Here is a 17,030-nt window from a genome sequence, read left to right as displayed (position 1 = left end):
TAAAAGAAACGGACCATCTACCAGCGGCTGAAGTGGAAAAAATACGACAGAAACAGAACATCCATGGATAGTAACGCTTCCAAGTGCTATGACAACACAACAGTGTGGCAATTCGAACAGGCACACGAAAGTGGAAGACTCGAAAAATCTAAAAAAACAAAGCAATAGATTTATAAAGTGGCAAACTATACGCTACACCAACCAATTTCCAACAAAAACAGTAGTTCGCCATAAAATTGAGCGAATTCTCAACAGAAGAAAAAAGCCTGCAACGGAAATACAGACTGGGTCCCAATCAAAACAGCCTGCGACACGCGAACCACAAGTACCACAGCAACAACAAAAACTCTAGTAGCCGCAGTATGCAGCGCGATCGAAATCATAAGCAGAGGAACGGGCTCCAGCAAAACACTGCTAAACGCTGGTGGCGGCGCTCAAAGTAACTACCAGGGCTGATCAGCAGCCGCAGTCTACATAGACTATACGACCAGCTACCAAGCGACAAGTGTAGATTCTATCCCATGGATAAAGCAGCTCATAATAGGGATTGAAAAAGATCAGGGATGCAACAGCAAAGCATGCACAGCTAAAAGTCCAAATACAGCGGCTTCATACGCTGGAAAACTTGGCTTGGGTGCCCTACAATTTTCTAAATTTGCCGCACTCCAGCAACAAAGAAGGGGAAACGGAGAGCAAGACACTCGTACAAACACAGGCATCTTGCGGCTGAAAAGAAAAAAAGAGTGTAATAGTTCATGCAAATAATAAAGGGCTAAGGACAAAGGGTAGTGCAAGGTAGAAGAAATGTAAAATTACAAATCAGACAAACACAGCAGAAACACAAGATGGAGCGACAGGAACATCAACAGAGAAATGCAAGGGGAAAGAAGAAAAAGATTGTAAATCTCCGGATTGTAAGTGGGAGGGAAAAGTGTGAAAATACTTACATTTCCTTGTAAATAAGAAATTTTCTCTGATGGCTGCTTCTATTTTGAGTTTGATGGCGTTTCAACGATATTTCTTAATTTAAGAAACTTTGTAAATATCGCTGGTTTAAGATATTTTTCTAATACTATAACACTTTTGTAATTTTTTTTGCAAAGTATGCAAATTTTGAAAAAATTAAAAACATAAAAACTTAGTTTGAATATTGCCTGTGTGAAAAGTGCTGAGGTGATAGGGAAATTTTCTTTATTTATTCTTTGTTTTATCTATTTTCTTTTCTTGAATATTAGTTACTGATATAATAGTAATAATAGTGATAATGATAATAGGAGAGTGTTGTGAGTGTGTGTATCGTTAGTAACGGCAGTACCTCGATAAGGGTGATGACCGGACAAGTGTAGGATTAAAAAGAGTTTAGATTTAATTTGATGAGCCTCGTATTATTAGAAGTAGTTTTGAAGCAAACTATATCTCTTCCTTAGTATTAACGGCAAAATAAAGTCATCAAAGATGCAGATACAAAGTAATGTTTGAGCTGAATTTGAGGCTAGACTAGCAACAACGGTGAAGCGAAAAGGTGGAGAGGCACGAAGAAGCACAACTAGCAGACTATACAGCCTTGTTTACAACAAAATGAATAAGAGACACGGTGAAACTGGTAAGCAACCTAATTTTTAGAGGGGTAATACTGACCTTCCATTAAATTCAAGCACTATAAACCCTGAACCGCAAATTATAAACTGACATGGAGGCAAAACAGGCATAGGATGGGCTCAAGAAGTAAACTTGCATCCATTACAACCAGCGCAAAAGCATAAAAGGTAGCTTTGTAGATAGCACTGTGTTTTGGTGTTGGAAACAGCAGACTACACACTATACCGCGCACGTGTGATTGTAATATAATAACTTTGCAACGAGAAAAAATACAATTTTATAAACGAATATAAATTCGGAATTTCAGAACATACGATAGGTTCAAGTAACAAAGCAGTACAGCCAAAACAACAGACCAAGGGTACCTGTTTTGGTGAATTCCCTAGCGTTGTGTTACAACACCTTATGCTTATACCAAGAAAGCAACAGGAAAAACACCAAAGCGCACCGGTAGGCGGTACCAAAACAGCAAAGACAAATATACGAACAATGAAAGAAACCAAAAGCAGCCGCCTCACAGCTGCTCTTACTGCTATTCTGCCGACTTCAATTGGAGCACAGGACGCCGCGGGCGAGGTTATGAAAGTCGCGAGCAGCATCAACTCGGTATGTGACGAGGCAGCGTATGCACTGGCATTAGCTAAAACGTTCACCCAAAAACTGGACACTGCGTTAGAGAAAGCAGCCATATTAAAGAAACAATCGACCAAATGGCAGCTAGCGGCAGCAGTAGAGCAGGAATCAATCAAAGGAGCCGCAAAGACGGTTCTATCACTCCTCATGAAACTCCGGGCGGAGGAAACCAGCCGTTCTGCTGTATGGCGAAAGAAACACTGACAAAAGCATCAAACGTGATGTTAGCAAGGGCCACAGCACTGCTAATATCACGCAAAATACATCCGACTGAAGTGCAGAGCAAAAAAGCGCCACAAAAGACGATAATACCGGTACGTTTTCAGAAACAGCAGCAAAATTCACAATTAAAGCGGACCAGACAGTAGAAGCGCAAGCCTGCGACCTGACAAAAATCAACAACCAGGCGATAGACGAAGAAGAAGAGCCGACACCAACAAAACTACAGATCAAAGCAGTTTCTGATACATATTTTAACCCGCCGGAGCTAACAATCACCGCCTTCGCTGGGGGGACTGCGAGCACGCACAACAACATAGGCAACACCCACGCATCAGGAAAGGACTGCGATGACAACAACGCGCGAGGCGGCGGCAGAACACATGGGCTCGGTGCTGACGTCGCTTTCGCGGCCACCAGAGACTCGACGTTGACACCAACAAACATAGGCACAGTAGAAAACGGCAAGATAAGCTGCAGCACGGCCCCAACGGCGGAGCAGGCTGCACAGCCGGGTCTTGACCAAGTAAAATGGGCAATATGTGCAGGCCTAAAAAACACAATAAAAAAGCAGTTGGAGCTAACAGCAACGAAGACGGAAGAATTAGCAGAGCTGGACGACTTGCGACAAATAGCGCAGCAAATACTTTTTAGCAGAACGGAAATAGAAGCGATATCAGAAACACAGCGGGACAGACAGGTGCGGGAGAAGATCAAAGATGTTTATGGAAGAGGAAAAACTGACTTTGCAACGAATTACCTCAAAACCCTAACAACAAAACTAAATTACAACCTAGGAAAACAAAACGCAAACGAAGACAAAAAACCAGAGGCAGAAGTTATACTTGCCTATTTTTAAGGCATAAATTACCACAGGAAGCAAGAAAAAAGCACTGAAAAGGAATCTTCAGATAAGGGCCCAAATAAAGAAGACACAGCGAAGAAATCAGGCAAAGGTGACGAAAAGAAGGAAGAAGACAACGTTGTCAAATCCGCGTGCAGCAGCTTTCCAAACCAGACAACTTGTGAATAAGAGCAGAATTTCAGATGAGAAAGTGAAAGTTGCAAGGATAACAGTATTCTCGTCAAATAGATATTAGCTCTAAGTGTGGCTGCTGTTACAAGATTGATAGCATGTTAAAATTCTAAAATTCTAAGGATTATCGCTGAAAGTGATGAAAATAGTAAAAATAATATAATTATCTATTTCAGAGAATATAATAAAATATTAAAAATTTGATATACTAAACACTGTTTGCCAAATTCTTTCAAATTGTTTAAAATTTTAAAGATATGAAATTGTTGTAAAAAGTGTATGGTAGTAGCTCTTACGTGTATAGTATGATAATAGGGTATGAAAATTTTACTTTTTTGTTTATTATGCTTATTTTGTTAATTTTCTAAACATAAACTATAGTTAAAACAGTGATTGTAATATTAATAGTGAAGATGAAAATAAATAACAATAATAATAATAGGAGAGTACTGTGAGTGTGCGTATACTAACAGAATATGAGTGTGATGATGTGGTAAACTAAATGGGAAGACAAAAACAAAAGAACTTAAAAAATTCGATGCTGCAATGGGAGTAGGTGAATGAGTAAGGCTGAGGGAGAGGAAGGGGAATATTGTCAAAGGACACGAGATAGAAAGACAAAAAGGGAAAGAGATGGAACGTGCGCAATTACAAACACAAACATGACGATAGGTGTTGTCTTGCTTGACCAAATGCTGGGTGCCACAGCGGTGGTGTGACAGTATAGTCTGCAGCCGAAATGGAGTCGCTACGTTTTCCGCAGGAGCAGTGAAAGAAGAAGATAAGAAAATACAGATTGATACGAAAGCAGACGTGGAAAGACGTTGCATTACAGCCGAAATTAACACATTTCTAGGATTAAATGATGCGCTGTATTTCAATCAAAAAGGGGAGGCTGTAGCAGTGGAGATAGTAGTAACTACATTTTTTAATGTCCTGGAGGATCCCAGTATCGAGCTGCGAAAAATAATCAGGGGCAAGGGGAAGAAGGGATTGTGTAATCTTGAAATAACTTCCAAACCTTATTCTCAGAAGATATAGTAACAAATGCTAGCATTGGTGTGAAAAAATATAATATTATAAAGAGGAGGGTATTAAAACTATGACATATAATGGATCACTGTGAGCAACAGCAAAAATTAAAAAGCAGAATACCCTTAAAGTAGAGCATATATCAACCGGTAAATAACTTTATATGAATTACAGTAAGTTTGTTATGATAAGCTTCCCCTACTTGCTTAATGGAAACCCCGTGAACCATTTCAAGGAGCGGATACTTCATATAAAAGTTGTCGGTGAAGCGGCTTTGATGGAGCATATTAAGAAATTTCAAAGCAAAAGAGTGGAGCCACGACAGCAATTTCCATGTATGAGGAGGAAGACACCGACAATAAAACGCAAAGACAGTGGGAAATTCCACAGAGCACGCGTATGACAAAAGCGGCAGAATTATTCCTTTATCGAATGTGCAACCACAGAAAAGGAGTTGCAACGCATCAGAAACGCACAGTATCCATGAATGACAGGTCTAATATATAAGGAAAGAGGAAGAGAAATCCTTTTTGCAGTTCAAACTGGAAACCTTTAAAAAAATTTAGCTTGTGGTAGCGGCCATGAGTTTCTGTGGTGAAACAGATCTTTTCAAAAAATAAACATATGAAAAACACAATGAAATAGAGTAATAATTTACATGTTATACTGAGTCTTCTGTTTATCACCATTGATACGAAATTATTGAGAAATAACTATCCGTTCGTTTTCAGAAAAATCACCAATTAGGTTTAGGTGAGTTTTACACTTTCTCAACGATAGATGCAACTTAGACGGTTAATAATCACTAATTTTCAAAAAGAAGTGTCAGTTAGTTGTGCATTCCTTTTTGCTTAGTTTTTGCAACTTTACCGCTATTTTCAACACACTTGTACTGTTTGATTGCAGATTTTACATAGGTTGGAGCTAATTCTTTTACGGGACGAAGGACATGCTGGCGCTTCTTTTTCTGGCACTGATAGTTTCTACCTGTCCAGCTGAGCCAGCAGCCAATGACGTAGCATTAGAATTCAACGCACTGTGCGAGCTGATAGGTATAGCGAGAGCTAGAGACAAAATACCAAAGTTGACCCTTGGAAGCAAAATAACAAAACAAAAAGAATTTATAATCGCCCTAAATATGTCTGTCTCCAGCGATACATTCTTCAACCAAAAGTTTGACAGACCTGATGCACCAACAGGTGAATCCCCAGAGTGGCAAAAGAATAAAAAAACTTGGCAGCGGCTGCAAAAGATAATAAACGACAAAAGTAGCGGCGCTTTCGGCCGCGTAATAAAACAACCACCAGACACAGAGGAAAGAGAACTAGCAGCGACGTTAAACAACCAAACGGTAGCAGCAGCAGAAGCACTAACAGAGGGCGAAGTCAATGGACCGACGGACAAGGAAATCCAAGACCTGCTGCAAGGAGCGGTGAGCGGCAAAGGCGGAGCTGCGCCAGCGGACGACACAAAGACATTTGGCACGGTGGCGAGAAGCTGCGGAGGCAACGGGGCAGACAACACAGGCCAAGGCAAAAGCCTAGCAAACGATATACTCTGCCTCTGTTCTCACGACTCAAGCAACGCCGGCTTCCAAGGCTGCGCAGGCGAGGGTGCGACCCAGATAATAACATACACCAGGGAAAGCGGTGTGACGGCGGCGCTAACCACGGTAACAGGCAAATGCAAAATAAACACAACGCAGCAAGTGACTGCCCACCGTCTAGCGGCGGCAATAACAAACTTCAAGGCGCTTCTAGGCCGGCACGAAGAGGCGGCAGACCTAAGCAGCATGAGGCTAGGCAAAGGCCACGCCGGCAACACCCGCGATGGGGGCGGAGCCGGTGGCTGTATCCTGTATAAAGGACTGGGGCCAAATGGCATCCACGACATACCTTGGGTAAAGAAGCTCGAAGGCGCCCAACACTTACTGTTATTGCGCTACCAGGCAATCCGTGAAGAAAAGACAGTTCTCTACGGCATGACGACGCTAAGAATGACAGCAGAGCAACTGCATAAGAGAGCTCTACTTACAAAAAAGCGACCAGCAGGCACACCATCAAAGGAACCAGAAACTAAAAATCAGCAAATAACAGACTGTAAACAACACAAAAACAACAAAACCGAATGCGAAAATGCAGGAAAATGCAAATGGGAAGGTGAGAATGAGACCAAAGGGGAATGCAAAGCTAAACAGGGATCAGATACCCCAGAAGCAGGAACAGGCGATGAAGCTACAGGAACAACAACAGATAAGTGCAAAGGGAAATCGCAAACAGACTGCAAAGATGGCTGCAAATGGGATGGAAAAGAATGCAAAGATTCCTCTATTCTAGCAACCAAGAAATTCGCCTTGATGGTTTCTTCATCTGTGATTTTAGTAATATTACAGCATTATAAGGATATTTGCTCAATTTTATAAATTTTATTAAATATGAGAGAATTGGCTGAAATTTCTAAAATTTTATACATTTTAATACCCTTTCCAAGAAAAATGAGCGAATTTGAATTTTTTCAGGAATTAAAAAAAAACAAATTTGGTATGAAACTGGACTATTGGTGTAAAATAGTAAGGTGATATGGTATGGAAAATAAGTGATATTCTAATTTATATTATTTTGATTATTTTGTAAAATTTATATGTATTAATTAGTGTTATAGTCGTAATAGTAACTGCAGTAATAATAATAAGGATGATAATGATAGGGCTGTGTTATGAAAGTGTATATGTACGAATATTATAATGAGAGCAGTAATAATAATAATAATGATGATGATAATAATAATAATGGAAGAGCGTTGTTAGTGTGTATATACTAATATAATAGTAAGAGTGTTTCTGAAGACTAAAAGGGTAGCCAAAGTAGAAGAACTTAAAACAGTGTCAGGGTTGCAATGAGGGTGAGTGAATGAGTGTGACGATGAACATAAGAATAGAGAGCAAGGAGTATATTATTTAACGAAACAGAGGAAAGAACAAAGAGAAAGCGAAAACGAAAGATGGAAAGTGGAAAATTCGCACAATTATACACAAATATGACACCGGATATATTCTAATTATGTAGATACAGAGTACAGCAGACGGGATTAATGGAGTCGCCACGGTATCCGTAGAAATACTGTCGTGATAATGAATGGAAGAAAGCAAAATACGAAATGAAATGACAAGATGTATGCCGGCACAGTACAAGACAAAATATTATACCGAAAGCTTGCACTCCACAATTAACACAGAAATAGATAGGTGTAGCTGTAAAAAGAGTAGCTGCAACACCAGTGGTTTACAAAGGTACAGCGATGGGAGAATCATGATGAAAACGACTGACTGTGATATTTGTCACCACAAATTTGTAACATTCTAGGTATGTCTGAGAACATATTGAAACCAGCTACTGTAATTCTCGTAACAATTTATTGAGGGGAATTTCGAAAGAAAGTGAACAGACAATGACGTAAAGTGTGACATAACAAATGCAGTGGAGCTAATTTTAAAAAAATAGATAGGAAATGAAATAAAAACTCAACAAAGGAGCATACACTCTTTTAAAAAGATACATCATAACAATAAAATGACACTTTTCATATACGTAAACACTGTTTAATCAACTGCAAACCTTATCTGCCTGACTGATCTCTTTTCTAAAAATCTCCAAGTTTTCCTTATAACTTTCCCAAAATTATAAAGCAAATTAGGGAATAAAATTTTTGCATCTTGAGAACTTTACCCTTACTATCACATTTAGTATGCTTAGACACAGTATCACTTAAAGAGGATACAACAACAAATATAACAGAAACTGTTCCTGAGATACTAGAGTATTTGTGGTCGTAGTTCAAACTCATGCAACCCAACAATGGTGTAGGCTCATATTGAGTGCCAAACTAAGCCATGTTGAAATTATTACAGTTGAAATGGGAGGTTTGTATAGCCATGTTAAAAGGTCTTGATTGGTTATGGAATTTTTAGAAAGACAGGATGCTAGTGATGAGGATGTTGTAATAAGTGTTGATGGTTCTGACGTTACAGTTAGTGACTGAGACAAATATGAAAATGCTGTGGAATATTTTATACAAAATACTGCAGAAACTTGAAGAGAAATTTAGTAAAGAGGATATATTTATTGAGAAACAAATTTCTCCAATTATATTCATGACAACATCAGAATGTTATGCATCTCAGTTGGATTTGATTATGAACTCAGATCAGATAGAGGACATGTGCAGAGATGCTATTGGTTTTTAATGTTGGTTACAGAAAAGAGGAGGATAAGAAGCTACCGCATTTACTGAAATCACCTCCTAGTTGAAAACCTTATCTTAGTGGTGATGGTTTTATAGCCAGAGTATGGGCATTTGAAAGGTTTGAATATGTATTTGGGGAGTTACTAAAAGGAAGTGAGGAATGGTGGTCTGAACAAAGTATTTCAAAGCCTCTGCTAATATGGAGTGCAATTGAAGAAGAAGCTGTTGGAAAGAGATTTGTTTTGAGAAGGGGCATGATTGGATAGGATTATGAAGAGAGATTTTTTACTATTCTCAATAGTGTGGAGTTGGAGCAGGCTCTATTTATTCATCTTTCTGGTTAATCATTTGCGTTGGCAGAGAAATCAAAGGTGATTTTGAGGAAGTTGCTCTGGTACAAAGATATTCGGCCAGGGTGTTCAGACATAAAGCACCCACCAAAGATATTAACTTTTGCGAGCACGTGGTTTCGACAGAATATTGAATATAAGGTTATATGCAGCAGAGTCCAAGAAGAATCGATATTGATTAAAGCTATAAAATAAGCTATTTTCTTTGTTTGTTTTTTAAAAACAACATGGAATAGGCGTAACACAGCAAATGCTCGCAACCACCATACCACCGCAAACGATTAAGCGTCAACAGCAGGATAAAAGCAGCTGTTAGCGCAACTCCTCTGGCGGTACACCTCTATTCACTTATTAATATTACAAAACCTTTAGTAAACGCAAATCATAGTCCGTATTTTCTTGGATGTCTTCTTTCCTTCCAAGAATGGTTTATAATAGGCCCCTAGCGTTTTTAATATACTTATTCACTTATAATCACCCGCCTGTCATGGCTTATGTGTCCTATGTTATCGCATTCCTGGCAGCCTTTGCAGCGACCATCAAGCAAAGCTCAGGAACAGCAGATGGCAACGCAAAAGAGCATGGGGTAATGTGCCACCTCCAGGCGCTAGCAGCATCACAAGCACCAGCAATAAAAATCGAACCTGACAAAGGAAATACCCTGCAAATGTTGGAAGAACTAAACTTATCAACAAGCGATGATAAATGGAAAGCGATTTTCAACACAGCACTGGAAGCACCTGCCGGAGAACAGATGCCAAAAGAACACGACGCATCACCGCACGCCGAGCAGTGGCGCAAGGCCTGGAAAAGTTGGTGGACGGCAGCAAAATCCGCGTCTAAAAACAAGCTAGGAACCAAGGAACATGGAAAGTACAAAGGCATACAGGACGAATATCAGCGACAAGCAGCGCATGCAGTCATTGAACAAGCAACGACGCAAGCACAGGCGCTGCAAGCCGAGTATAACATCGCCAAGACACAAGCGACCGAAACGCTACCGCAGCAAATCCAAAGCGAGCTCAACGCAGCTCTGTATGGCGGCAGCGGCGGCGTCACGGCCGTCGACACCGGCAACACACTTAAAGGGGCCGGACGGTGGGCGACGACGTGCAGCACAGCAAACGCCGGGACGTCGATCGCAGGCGATTTTTTGTGCCTCTGTAACGGCGCCGACGGAGGAAACAACAATTGTCCAGGAGACTATACACAGGCCGACTGGAGTGCAGGCGTGTCGCAAACAGCAACCAAGTGGGCGGCGCTCACAGCGACCTGACAGACACAGGAAAAGCCCGGGGTCACACAAGAAAATATAGCAGCAGCGCTCCATGCCTTTGCGTCAACGCTGCAGCGCAAGACAAACGGTGCACAAACCAAAGTAAGGTTGGGTGAAAGCAACGACTACAACTGTTACGGCACTTCCAGCAAGCTTTGCATAGATTACAGCAATCACTTTGTGAAGGCAACGGGAACCGGAATCAAGGGAATCACATGGGTCAAGCACCTTTATACAGCAAGCAGTAAATTGAAAGAACAGGCAGAGGCAGCCCAGCGGGCAGCGACGATAGGCCAACAGATCGCATCATTAGAGACCCAAGCCGACCTTGTCTACAGGCTAGCCAGCCAAAATCTCTTACAAAAAGCAGCGCCGGCGGTCATTAGACAACAGAAATCGACCACGAGTTACGGAGAAAACAATAAGAACAACCAGTGTCCCATGAAAAACTCCACCGCTGCAGACTGCCCACCAGACCTCTGCAACTACAACACGCAAACACAGGAATGCAAACCTAAGCCTGGAAAAGAAAACTCAGCAGCAGGAACAGGAGATGGAGGAGCAGGAACAGATAAGTGTGGTGCGGCCAAAACCTCTGAGGAATGCGCCAAAGTGAAAGGCGATATTCCGCCAGGAAAGAAAGCTGTTTGTGGATAGATATCAGGCAAGTGCACGGATTCCAACTTTCTCGTAAAAAAGAAATTGGCTCTGATGGCTGCCTCCTTTGTGAATTTTGTAGCATTTCAGCCTTCTAATTTTTGACCCTTTACATTATTTTTGCTAAATTTTATGAAGTTCATTAAATTTCTAAAAATTGATATATTTTAACACTTTTGTAAAACCTTTCAGAAATGTGAAAACACAAAAATATAAAATTTTTGTATGACCGTGGTCTGTGGGTGTAAGTAGTAAGACAATAAAATATTAAATGTGAGTGCTATTCTTATTAGTTATGGTTATAATCTTAATAATAATAATAATAATAGTAATAATAATGATAAGAAAGTATTGTCAGTGTGTATATACTAATATTATAATGGGAGAGGTGATGAAGATGGAATGGAAAGGTTAAATAAAAGCAAGTAAGTTAGTTGCGAAGGTGCAAAGCTGCGACGAGAGTAAGTAAGGAATGTGAACAGTAGCTGAATGAAGAAGACAGAGGGAGAGAAAGATGGTACAGGTGCAGCTTCGAGCATAATGTAATGATAGATGTAATTAAACACAAGGAAATGATTGAAATGAAGATGCGTGGAAGACAGTACCGGGTGTTCAAGACAAATAGGGTTGGAATGTTGTTCAAAGAATCACTTATATTACTCCACACAGACACGGTGATGCTGGTTCTATGGCTTTAACGAATATCTAGGTAGCTGTCATAGGAATGTAATAAAAGTCTTAGCATCTACGAACCCAATAGTACAACTAAATAAAATATTTTTTACAACACTTTATAGAGGATAAATGTGAATAATGCAAGGAATTATGGCACACATGTAGAGTGCAGTCTAAGTTACTGCTACAGCTATATACTAAAACTAAATCCGTAGATGCATGTAGACAAAAGATGTGTTCACTGGGAATCACCATTCATAAGTCACACCGTAAGAGTATCAAGAAATTGATTATTTATGTAAACACTTATTCTTTAAATAGACACAATAATGTTACAATTGATCATATTTATTGAACTTTTCAAATTTTTCCCATAACCCCCTCAAATGTAAGGTATAATAAGTCATGGAATTCGGTATCTTGAGAACTTTACGATTACCGTTACTGTTCTATTTAGTATTTTCAAGCTCAGTACCTATTAAATAAGAAAACAGCACGTGTAACACATAATGTTCTTAAGAAGCCTAGAGTGTTTGCTGTTGTAGTCCAAACTCATGCAACTCAGAGATGATATAGACTCATATTAAGTGGAAAACTAAGTAATATTGAGATTATTACAATTGCGATGGGAGGTTTGTACAGCCATGTTAAAAATATTAGATGGGTTATAGAATTTTTAGAAAAAAGAATGCAAGTGATGAGGATATTGTCATTCATTTAGATGGATCTGATTTTATTGTTGGTGATGGAAATAAGTATTAGAGTGCCGTGGAATATTTTATGCAGAATACTGCAGAAAGTAAAGATAAATTTAACGAAGAAGATATTGTAAAAGAGCATGTGAAGAGATGCTATTGGTTTTTAATGTTGGATACATAAAAGAAGAGGATAAGAAATTACCTCATTTACCAAAATGATCTCCTAGTTGCAAACCCATATCTTAGTGGTGGTGGTTTAATAGCTAGGGTTTGGGTATTTGATAAGTTTGATAAATAGTTTAATGGGATGCTTGAAATGAGTGATGAATGATTTTCAGGGCAGAATATTTACAAACCGTTTCTAAATTGGAGTGTGACACAAGAAGAAGATGTTGGACAGAGATTTGTTTTGAAGAGAGGAATGATTGGATTGGATTATGAAGAGCTGTTCTTTTTTTATTCCGACAGTGGGGTGATTGGAGAAGCCCCATTCATTCATTTAAATGGAAACCGATTGCGCAAGAGAGAAGGTAAAATTGATTGTGAAAAATCGTACATGACATAAAGAGTTAGAAAGAAGAAAATTTAGTACGAAATATTTGGGTAGAATTCAAACCCATGCACTAGATGGGGAGAAAATGACATTGGAATATGCAAGTGTATGTGGAAAATCGCTTAAAGAAGGGATGTTATTTAAAGCACAAAAATTGTAACAGTAGATGTAGCATGCACATCATATTTGCGGAAGCATATACAGCAGACACTGGCCAGCATACCAGCCACGAAGGATATAACCCTAACACGATTTAGTGCTGCGAACCGCTTGCACAACAACCCAAACAGCAAATACCAGAAAAATACAGTAGAACAAAGCACGGAGACATAGGAAAGGACCACATAAATGCGAATACATCAAGGAAGAGACCGCTACAGCAGCAATTGCAAAAAAATCTCGGTGAAGCAACGCGGTACTGCCACCAAAGACGAGTATCAGAGCAGCTCACACAACCCCCATCATGCCAATAACCTTAAAAGTGCCCACTGCGAATAACGCACCGCCAATGCACGTAAAAACAGACCACAGAAACCTCAACTGAGTATACAACTTGTATTGTTCAAGCTAGTAAAGCAAAGAAAGAAGTCAGTGACATGATAAAAACAATCACCACCTTAGCATTGCTGGTAATAGGATCAGCGAGTGCGACGGCACCGAACGACGACGACAATGCGGCGGCCATGACACTGATGTGCCCAGCGCTGCAACTCGCAGATGGCGACATGGCAATCGCCCCGGACACAACACCGACGCTACCAGACGTAACCGACCTCTACACACTAAACATGACCCTTGCATCTGACGAATGGCAAACCAAATTCACACAACAAGATTCAAACAACAAGTTCAAAGCAACAGAGATTCCCCAAAGCGAAAAGAGCGAAGACTGGAAAGCAAAATGGAAGACCTGGAGCGATACTGCGCTGAAGCTCAAAGACTCCGAAGCTAAGCCGGCAGTGCTCAAGCGCTATAACCTACAAGACGCTAGCCCAGCGCAACTAGCGGCAATCAGACCAACTGTCGCTGCATATGTCGACGCCATTTTCGAGCTTTCCAAAGCCGCTGGAGCCAACAAAATAGACCGCCTGTCGGACGAACAGGTAAAAACTAAAATACGAAAAGCAATCTACGGAGGAAAAACAAGCTATGACAATTCCATGGGAGGCGAAGCAATGCACTCAGGGTCAGCGGCGGGCAGGCAAGCGGTGTGCGACGAAACGGCGGGCACGCATAACCCAATAAAAACAATAGCGACCATTGTAGCCTGTATCTGCGGGACAAGGAATACCCTGCGAAATATACAACCCTGTGGACCCAAAGCCGGGGGAAACGTCGCATGGGAAGCAGGCGGCATGCCACTCCAAGCCAAGTGGCCGCTGCTCAGGCAGGCGTGTCCAGTGAAAACAAACAACAAACTAACAGCAGCCGGAGTTGAAAACGCCATAAGCTCTGCTCTACAAGCGATCTATGGCGAAAACAACGATCTTTACGTCGGCAAGTACGACAATGCCTGATGCGACGGATCAAACAACGGAGCCTGCATTAAATACCAATCCCAAGCTACGTCAGGCACTCCGAAACTAGAAAAGGCGGAATGGCTCCCGAAACTGCAAGCAGTTTCGGAGGAGCTCAGGCAGCGCGAGGCAGGCGACACAGCAACGATACAAAAAGCAACACAGATAGAGCAACTCAAAGAACTAACGGAGGCTGCAACGGACCACGTACACGCAATAATCACCCCGGCGAACCCGCCGACAGCTTCCGAACCGCGAACAACATCTGGATCCACAACGGTGGCAAGGGATACCTGCAACAAACACCACGGCAAAAATGCCACTTGCCCAACAGATAAATGTACCTATGATGAAAAAGAAAATAAATGCAATCCAAAAGTAGAGGGATCAGAAAACACAAAAACAGGAACAGGAGAAGGAGCTGCAGATAAGAAAGAGGAGAGATGTGCAGGAAAGCCGGAAAAAGAATGCAAAGATGGCTGCAAATGGAAGGGTGAAAGTTGCAAAGATTCTAGTCTCTTTGTAAATAAGAAACTTGCTCTGATGCCTTGTGTTTTTGTGAGTTCAGTAAAATTTTAAGGAATTTTGAGGATTTATGAAAGTTTCTATTTTGAAAGAGTCTGCTAAAAGTTGTTATATTTTGACATTTGTTGATTAAAATTTGCAAATTGGTGAAAATAATTAAATTTAAAATATATAGAAATTTCTGTAAAATCTGCATGATACTGACATATGGATGTAAAGTTAAGGAGAGATAGAGTAAGAAAAGATAGTGCTATTGTAAAAATAATAATTTTGTTTACTTTCTTTATGGATATTAGTCAGTGTTAATATTACAATAGTAAGAGTGGCAATAAAAATTATTATTATTATTATAAAAAAGTGTTGTGAATGTGTATATACTAATATTATAATAAGGGTAGTTAAGACTAAGTATAAAAATGAAATAGCACTTGAAACAGTGTTATTGGCGCAAGGGAACTAATAATGATGAAACTTCAATTATGTTAATCGTTGGTGAGTAAAACAACTATGTCAAGTGCCAACCTGATTATGGAAGAAATAGTAACTGCAAAAAGTATTCTATCAATGCCATGAGCTTCAAGTGGTTGGCACAGGGGTTGTTTAAATTTAGGAGAACAGCAGTAATAGAGCCACATGACTTTAAAAGTTTTAGTCAATGATTTTTCTGAAGCGTGTGGGTTGCCATAGAGAGTTGCCTGTCAAGGAAGAATGAAACCAGGAAAAGAGCCACCGGCAATAGTAACAGTTTTATTGTATCACAATGTGGTCTATGAACTGCCAGTCATAGTGGAGCCAACACCGTTGAGCGGTAGCAAAGTTATTAGCTAGAAACATTTTTTAGTTTTTTTAATAGTTTAGCGGTTCATAAGGTTGAAAAAGAACCTTAGCTGTAGACCTTAACATCCTGAAGAACAGCAGAGTTACGAGATCTGTAGCGTGAGCAGCACACAACACCAGGCACTACGTCTTGCAGATCATTTCCCAAAATTATTCTATTTTTTTTTAACGTTTTGTGGAATTACTGTTTAAGCGGTAACAACGCACAAAACTCAGAAGCTTTAAGCTAAAAAATCTTGTTTTTTTTGAGAAAGTAGAGACATCCCTGGAACCAGCGTTGCTTAATTCTAAGGAGAGCAGATAGCAGCAATAACACCAGTATGCAGCGACAGATAGAATACGTGGCCAAACTACGAAGAGAAACAGACTACCAACTTTAATTTTTGACGAGCTAGCGACTAAACAAACTACAGTTGCAACTCAAACTGTAAGAAACACGTGTTTATAGGAAGGTGGTTAACAGTAACGGCTGAGGTAGTAGCGGAGATTTTGTATAGACATTATGGTACTTCAATAAATCTTATCTTCCTTTCTTAATTGACAAATCGAACGATGCAGACTAGGGTTTAGTATATTTGGACCCACAACTCCGCACATGAGTAATGGTTACGATAGACAAGAATGCAAGGGAATGTGTATATGTGTGTGCGTCTGTGTTGCGGTAATTTACGCTATCAGCGGAATATTCCTCATGAAACGACGATGTATCATATTTGAAGTTAAAATTCCACAAACGGTCTCAGCGAAACGGCGTCTCTTCATGCTGACTTAAGAAAGGAAAGTGCAAAAGATGAAAGCAGAGGTTAAAAAAATCGAAGCATATCTGAAACACATAAGATAAAAAGTGCAACAAAATCATATTTTTGAATACAATTTTGGATTTAAAGACATAAAACTGCTGGAACTTATAAAGGGTTATTCAACATACTAAGGCTGAAACATCAGAAATTCACACACACACACACACACACACACACACACACACACACACACACACACACACACACACACACACACACACCATCAGTTCTTTAAAGTCCACAACAAAGTTTATACATACGCAGTAGGAAAAAAGCAGCAAAAAACACAGCGGAACTGGTAGTTAAGCTGAATTCAGCTACAACTGATATTAAAGGCGGTGAATTCTTACTTTTATTTACTTTTTGTGTGCATGTGTCTTC

General features: G+C 40.1%; 1 protein-coding gene and 6 pseudogenes across 1 annotated transcript, besides 10 other annotated features; all 7 read left to right on the top strand.

The window, feature by feature from the left end:
* Positions 1-261: 261 nt before the first annotated feature.
* On the top strand, positions 262-1,030 carry Tb11.24.0009 (annotated as a pseudogene).
* Positions 1,031-1,243: 213 nt separating this feature from the next.
* Positions 1,244-1,273: a microsatellite.
* Positions 1,274-2,088: 815 nt separating this feature from the next.
* Positions 2,089-3,592, top strand: Tb11.24.0008 (annotated as a pseudogene).
* A 44-nt stretch (positions 3,593-3,636) lies between these two features.
* Positions 3,637-3,689: a sequence feature (AT_rich).
* Positions 3,690-3,864: 175 nt separating this feature from the next.
* Positions 3,865-3,928: a microsatellite.
* Positions 3,929-5,468: 1,540 nt separating this feature from the next.
* Tb11.24.0007 (variant surface glycoprotein) lies at positions 5,469-6,941 on the top strand (the record flags this gene model as incomplete). The annotated part of the gene is made up of 1 exon (XM_824673.1): positions 5,469-6,941. One exon carries the CDS (start codon positions 5,469-5,471, stop codon positions 6,939-6,941), a length of 1,473 nt encoding a protein of 490 aa, XP_829766.1.
* Positions 6,932-6,955: a sequence feature (AT_rich).
* A 168-nt stretch (positions 6,956-7,123) lies between these two features.
* Positions 7,124-7,171: a sequence feature (AT_rich).
* A 101-nt stretch (positions 7,172-7,272) lies between these two features.
* Positions 7,273-7,309: a microsatellite.
* A 903-nt stretch (positions 7,310-8,212) lies between these two features.
* Positions 8,213-9,306, top strand: Tb11.24.0006 (annotated as a pseudogene).
* A 292-nt stretch (positions 9,307-9,598) lies between these two features.
* On the top strand, positions 9,599-11,149 carry Tb11.24.0005 (annotated as a pseudogene).
* A 203-nt stretch (positions 11,150-11,352) lies between these two features.
* Positions 11,353-11,388: a microsatellite.
* An 821-nt stretch (positions 11,389-12,209) lies between these two features.
* Positions 12,210-13,130, top strand: Tb11.24.0004 (annotated as a pseudogene).
* Positions 13,131-13,566: 436 nt separating this feature from the next.
* On the top strand, positions 13,567-15,066 carry Tb11.24.0003 (annotated as a pseudogene).
* A 95-nt stretch (positions 15,067-15,161) lies between these two features.
* Positions 15,162-15,186: a sequence feature (AT_rich).
* A 153-nt stretch (positions 15,187-15,339) lies between these two features.
* Positions 15,340-15,369: a sequence feature (AT_rich).
* A 1,430-nt stretch (positions 15,370-16,799) lies between these two features.
* Positions 16,800-16,870: a microsatellite.
* Positions 16,871-17,030: the final 160 nt, after the last annotated feature.

This window comes from Trypanosoma brucei (genome assembly GCF_000002445.2).
Source record: "Trypanosoma brucei brucei TREU927 chromosome 11 chr11_scaffold01 genomic scaffold, whole genome shotgun sequence".
In the NCBI taxonomy this organism is placed as follows: Eukaryota; Euglenozoa; class Kinetoplastea; order Trypanosomatida; family Trypanosomatidae; genus Trypanosoma; species Trypanosoma brucei.
The sequence above is the reverse complement of the archived record's forward strand: the minus strand, read 5'-3'. Positions and strand labels throughout refer to the sequence as shown.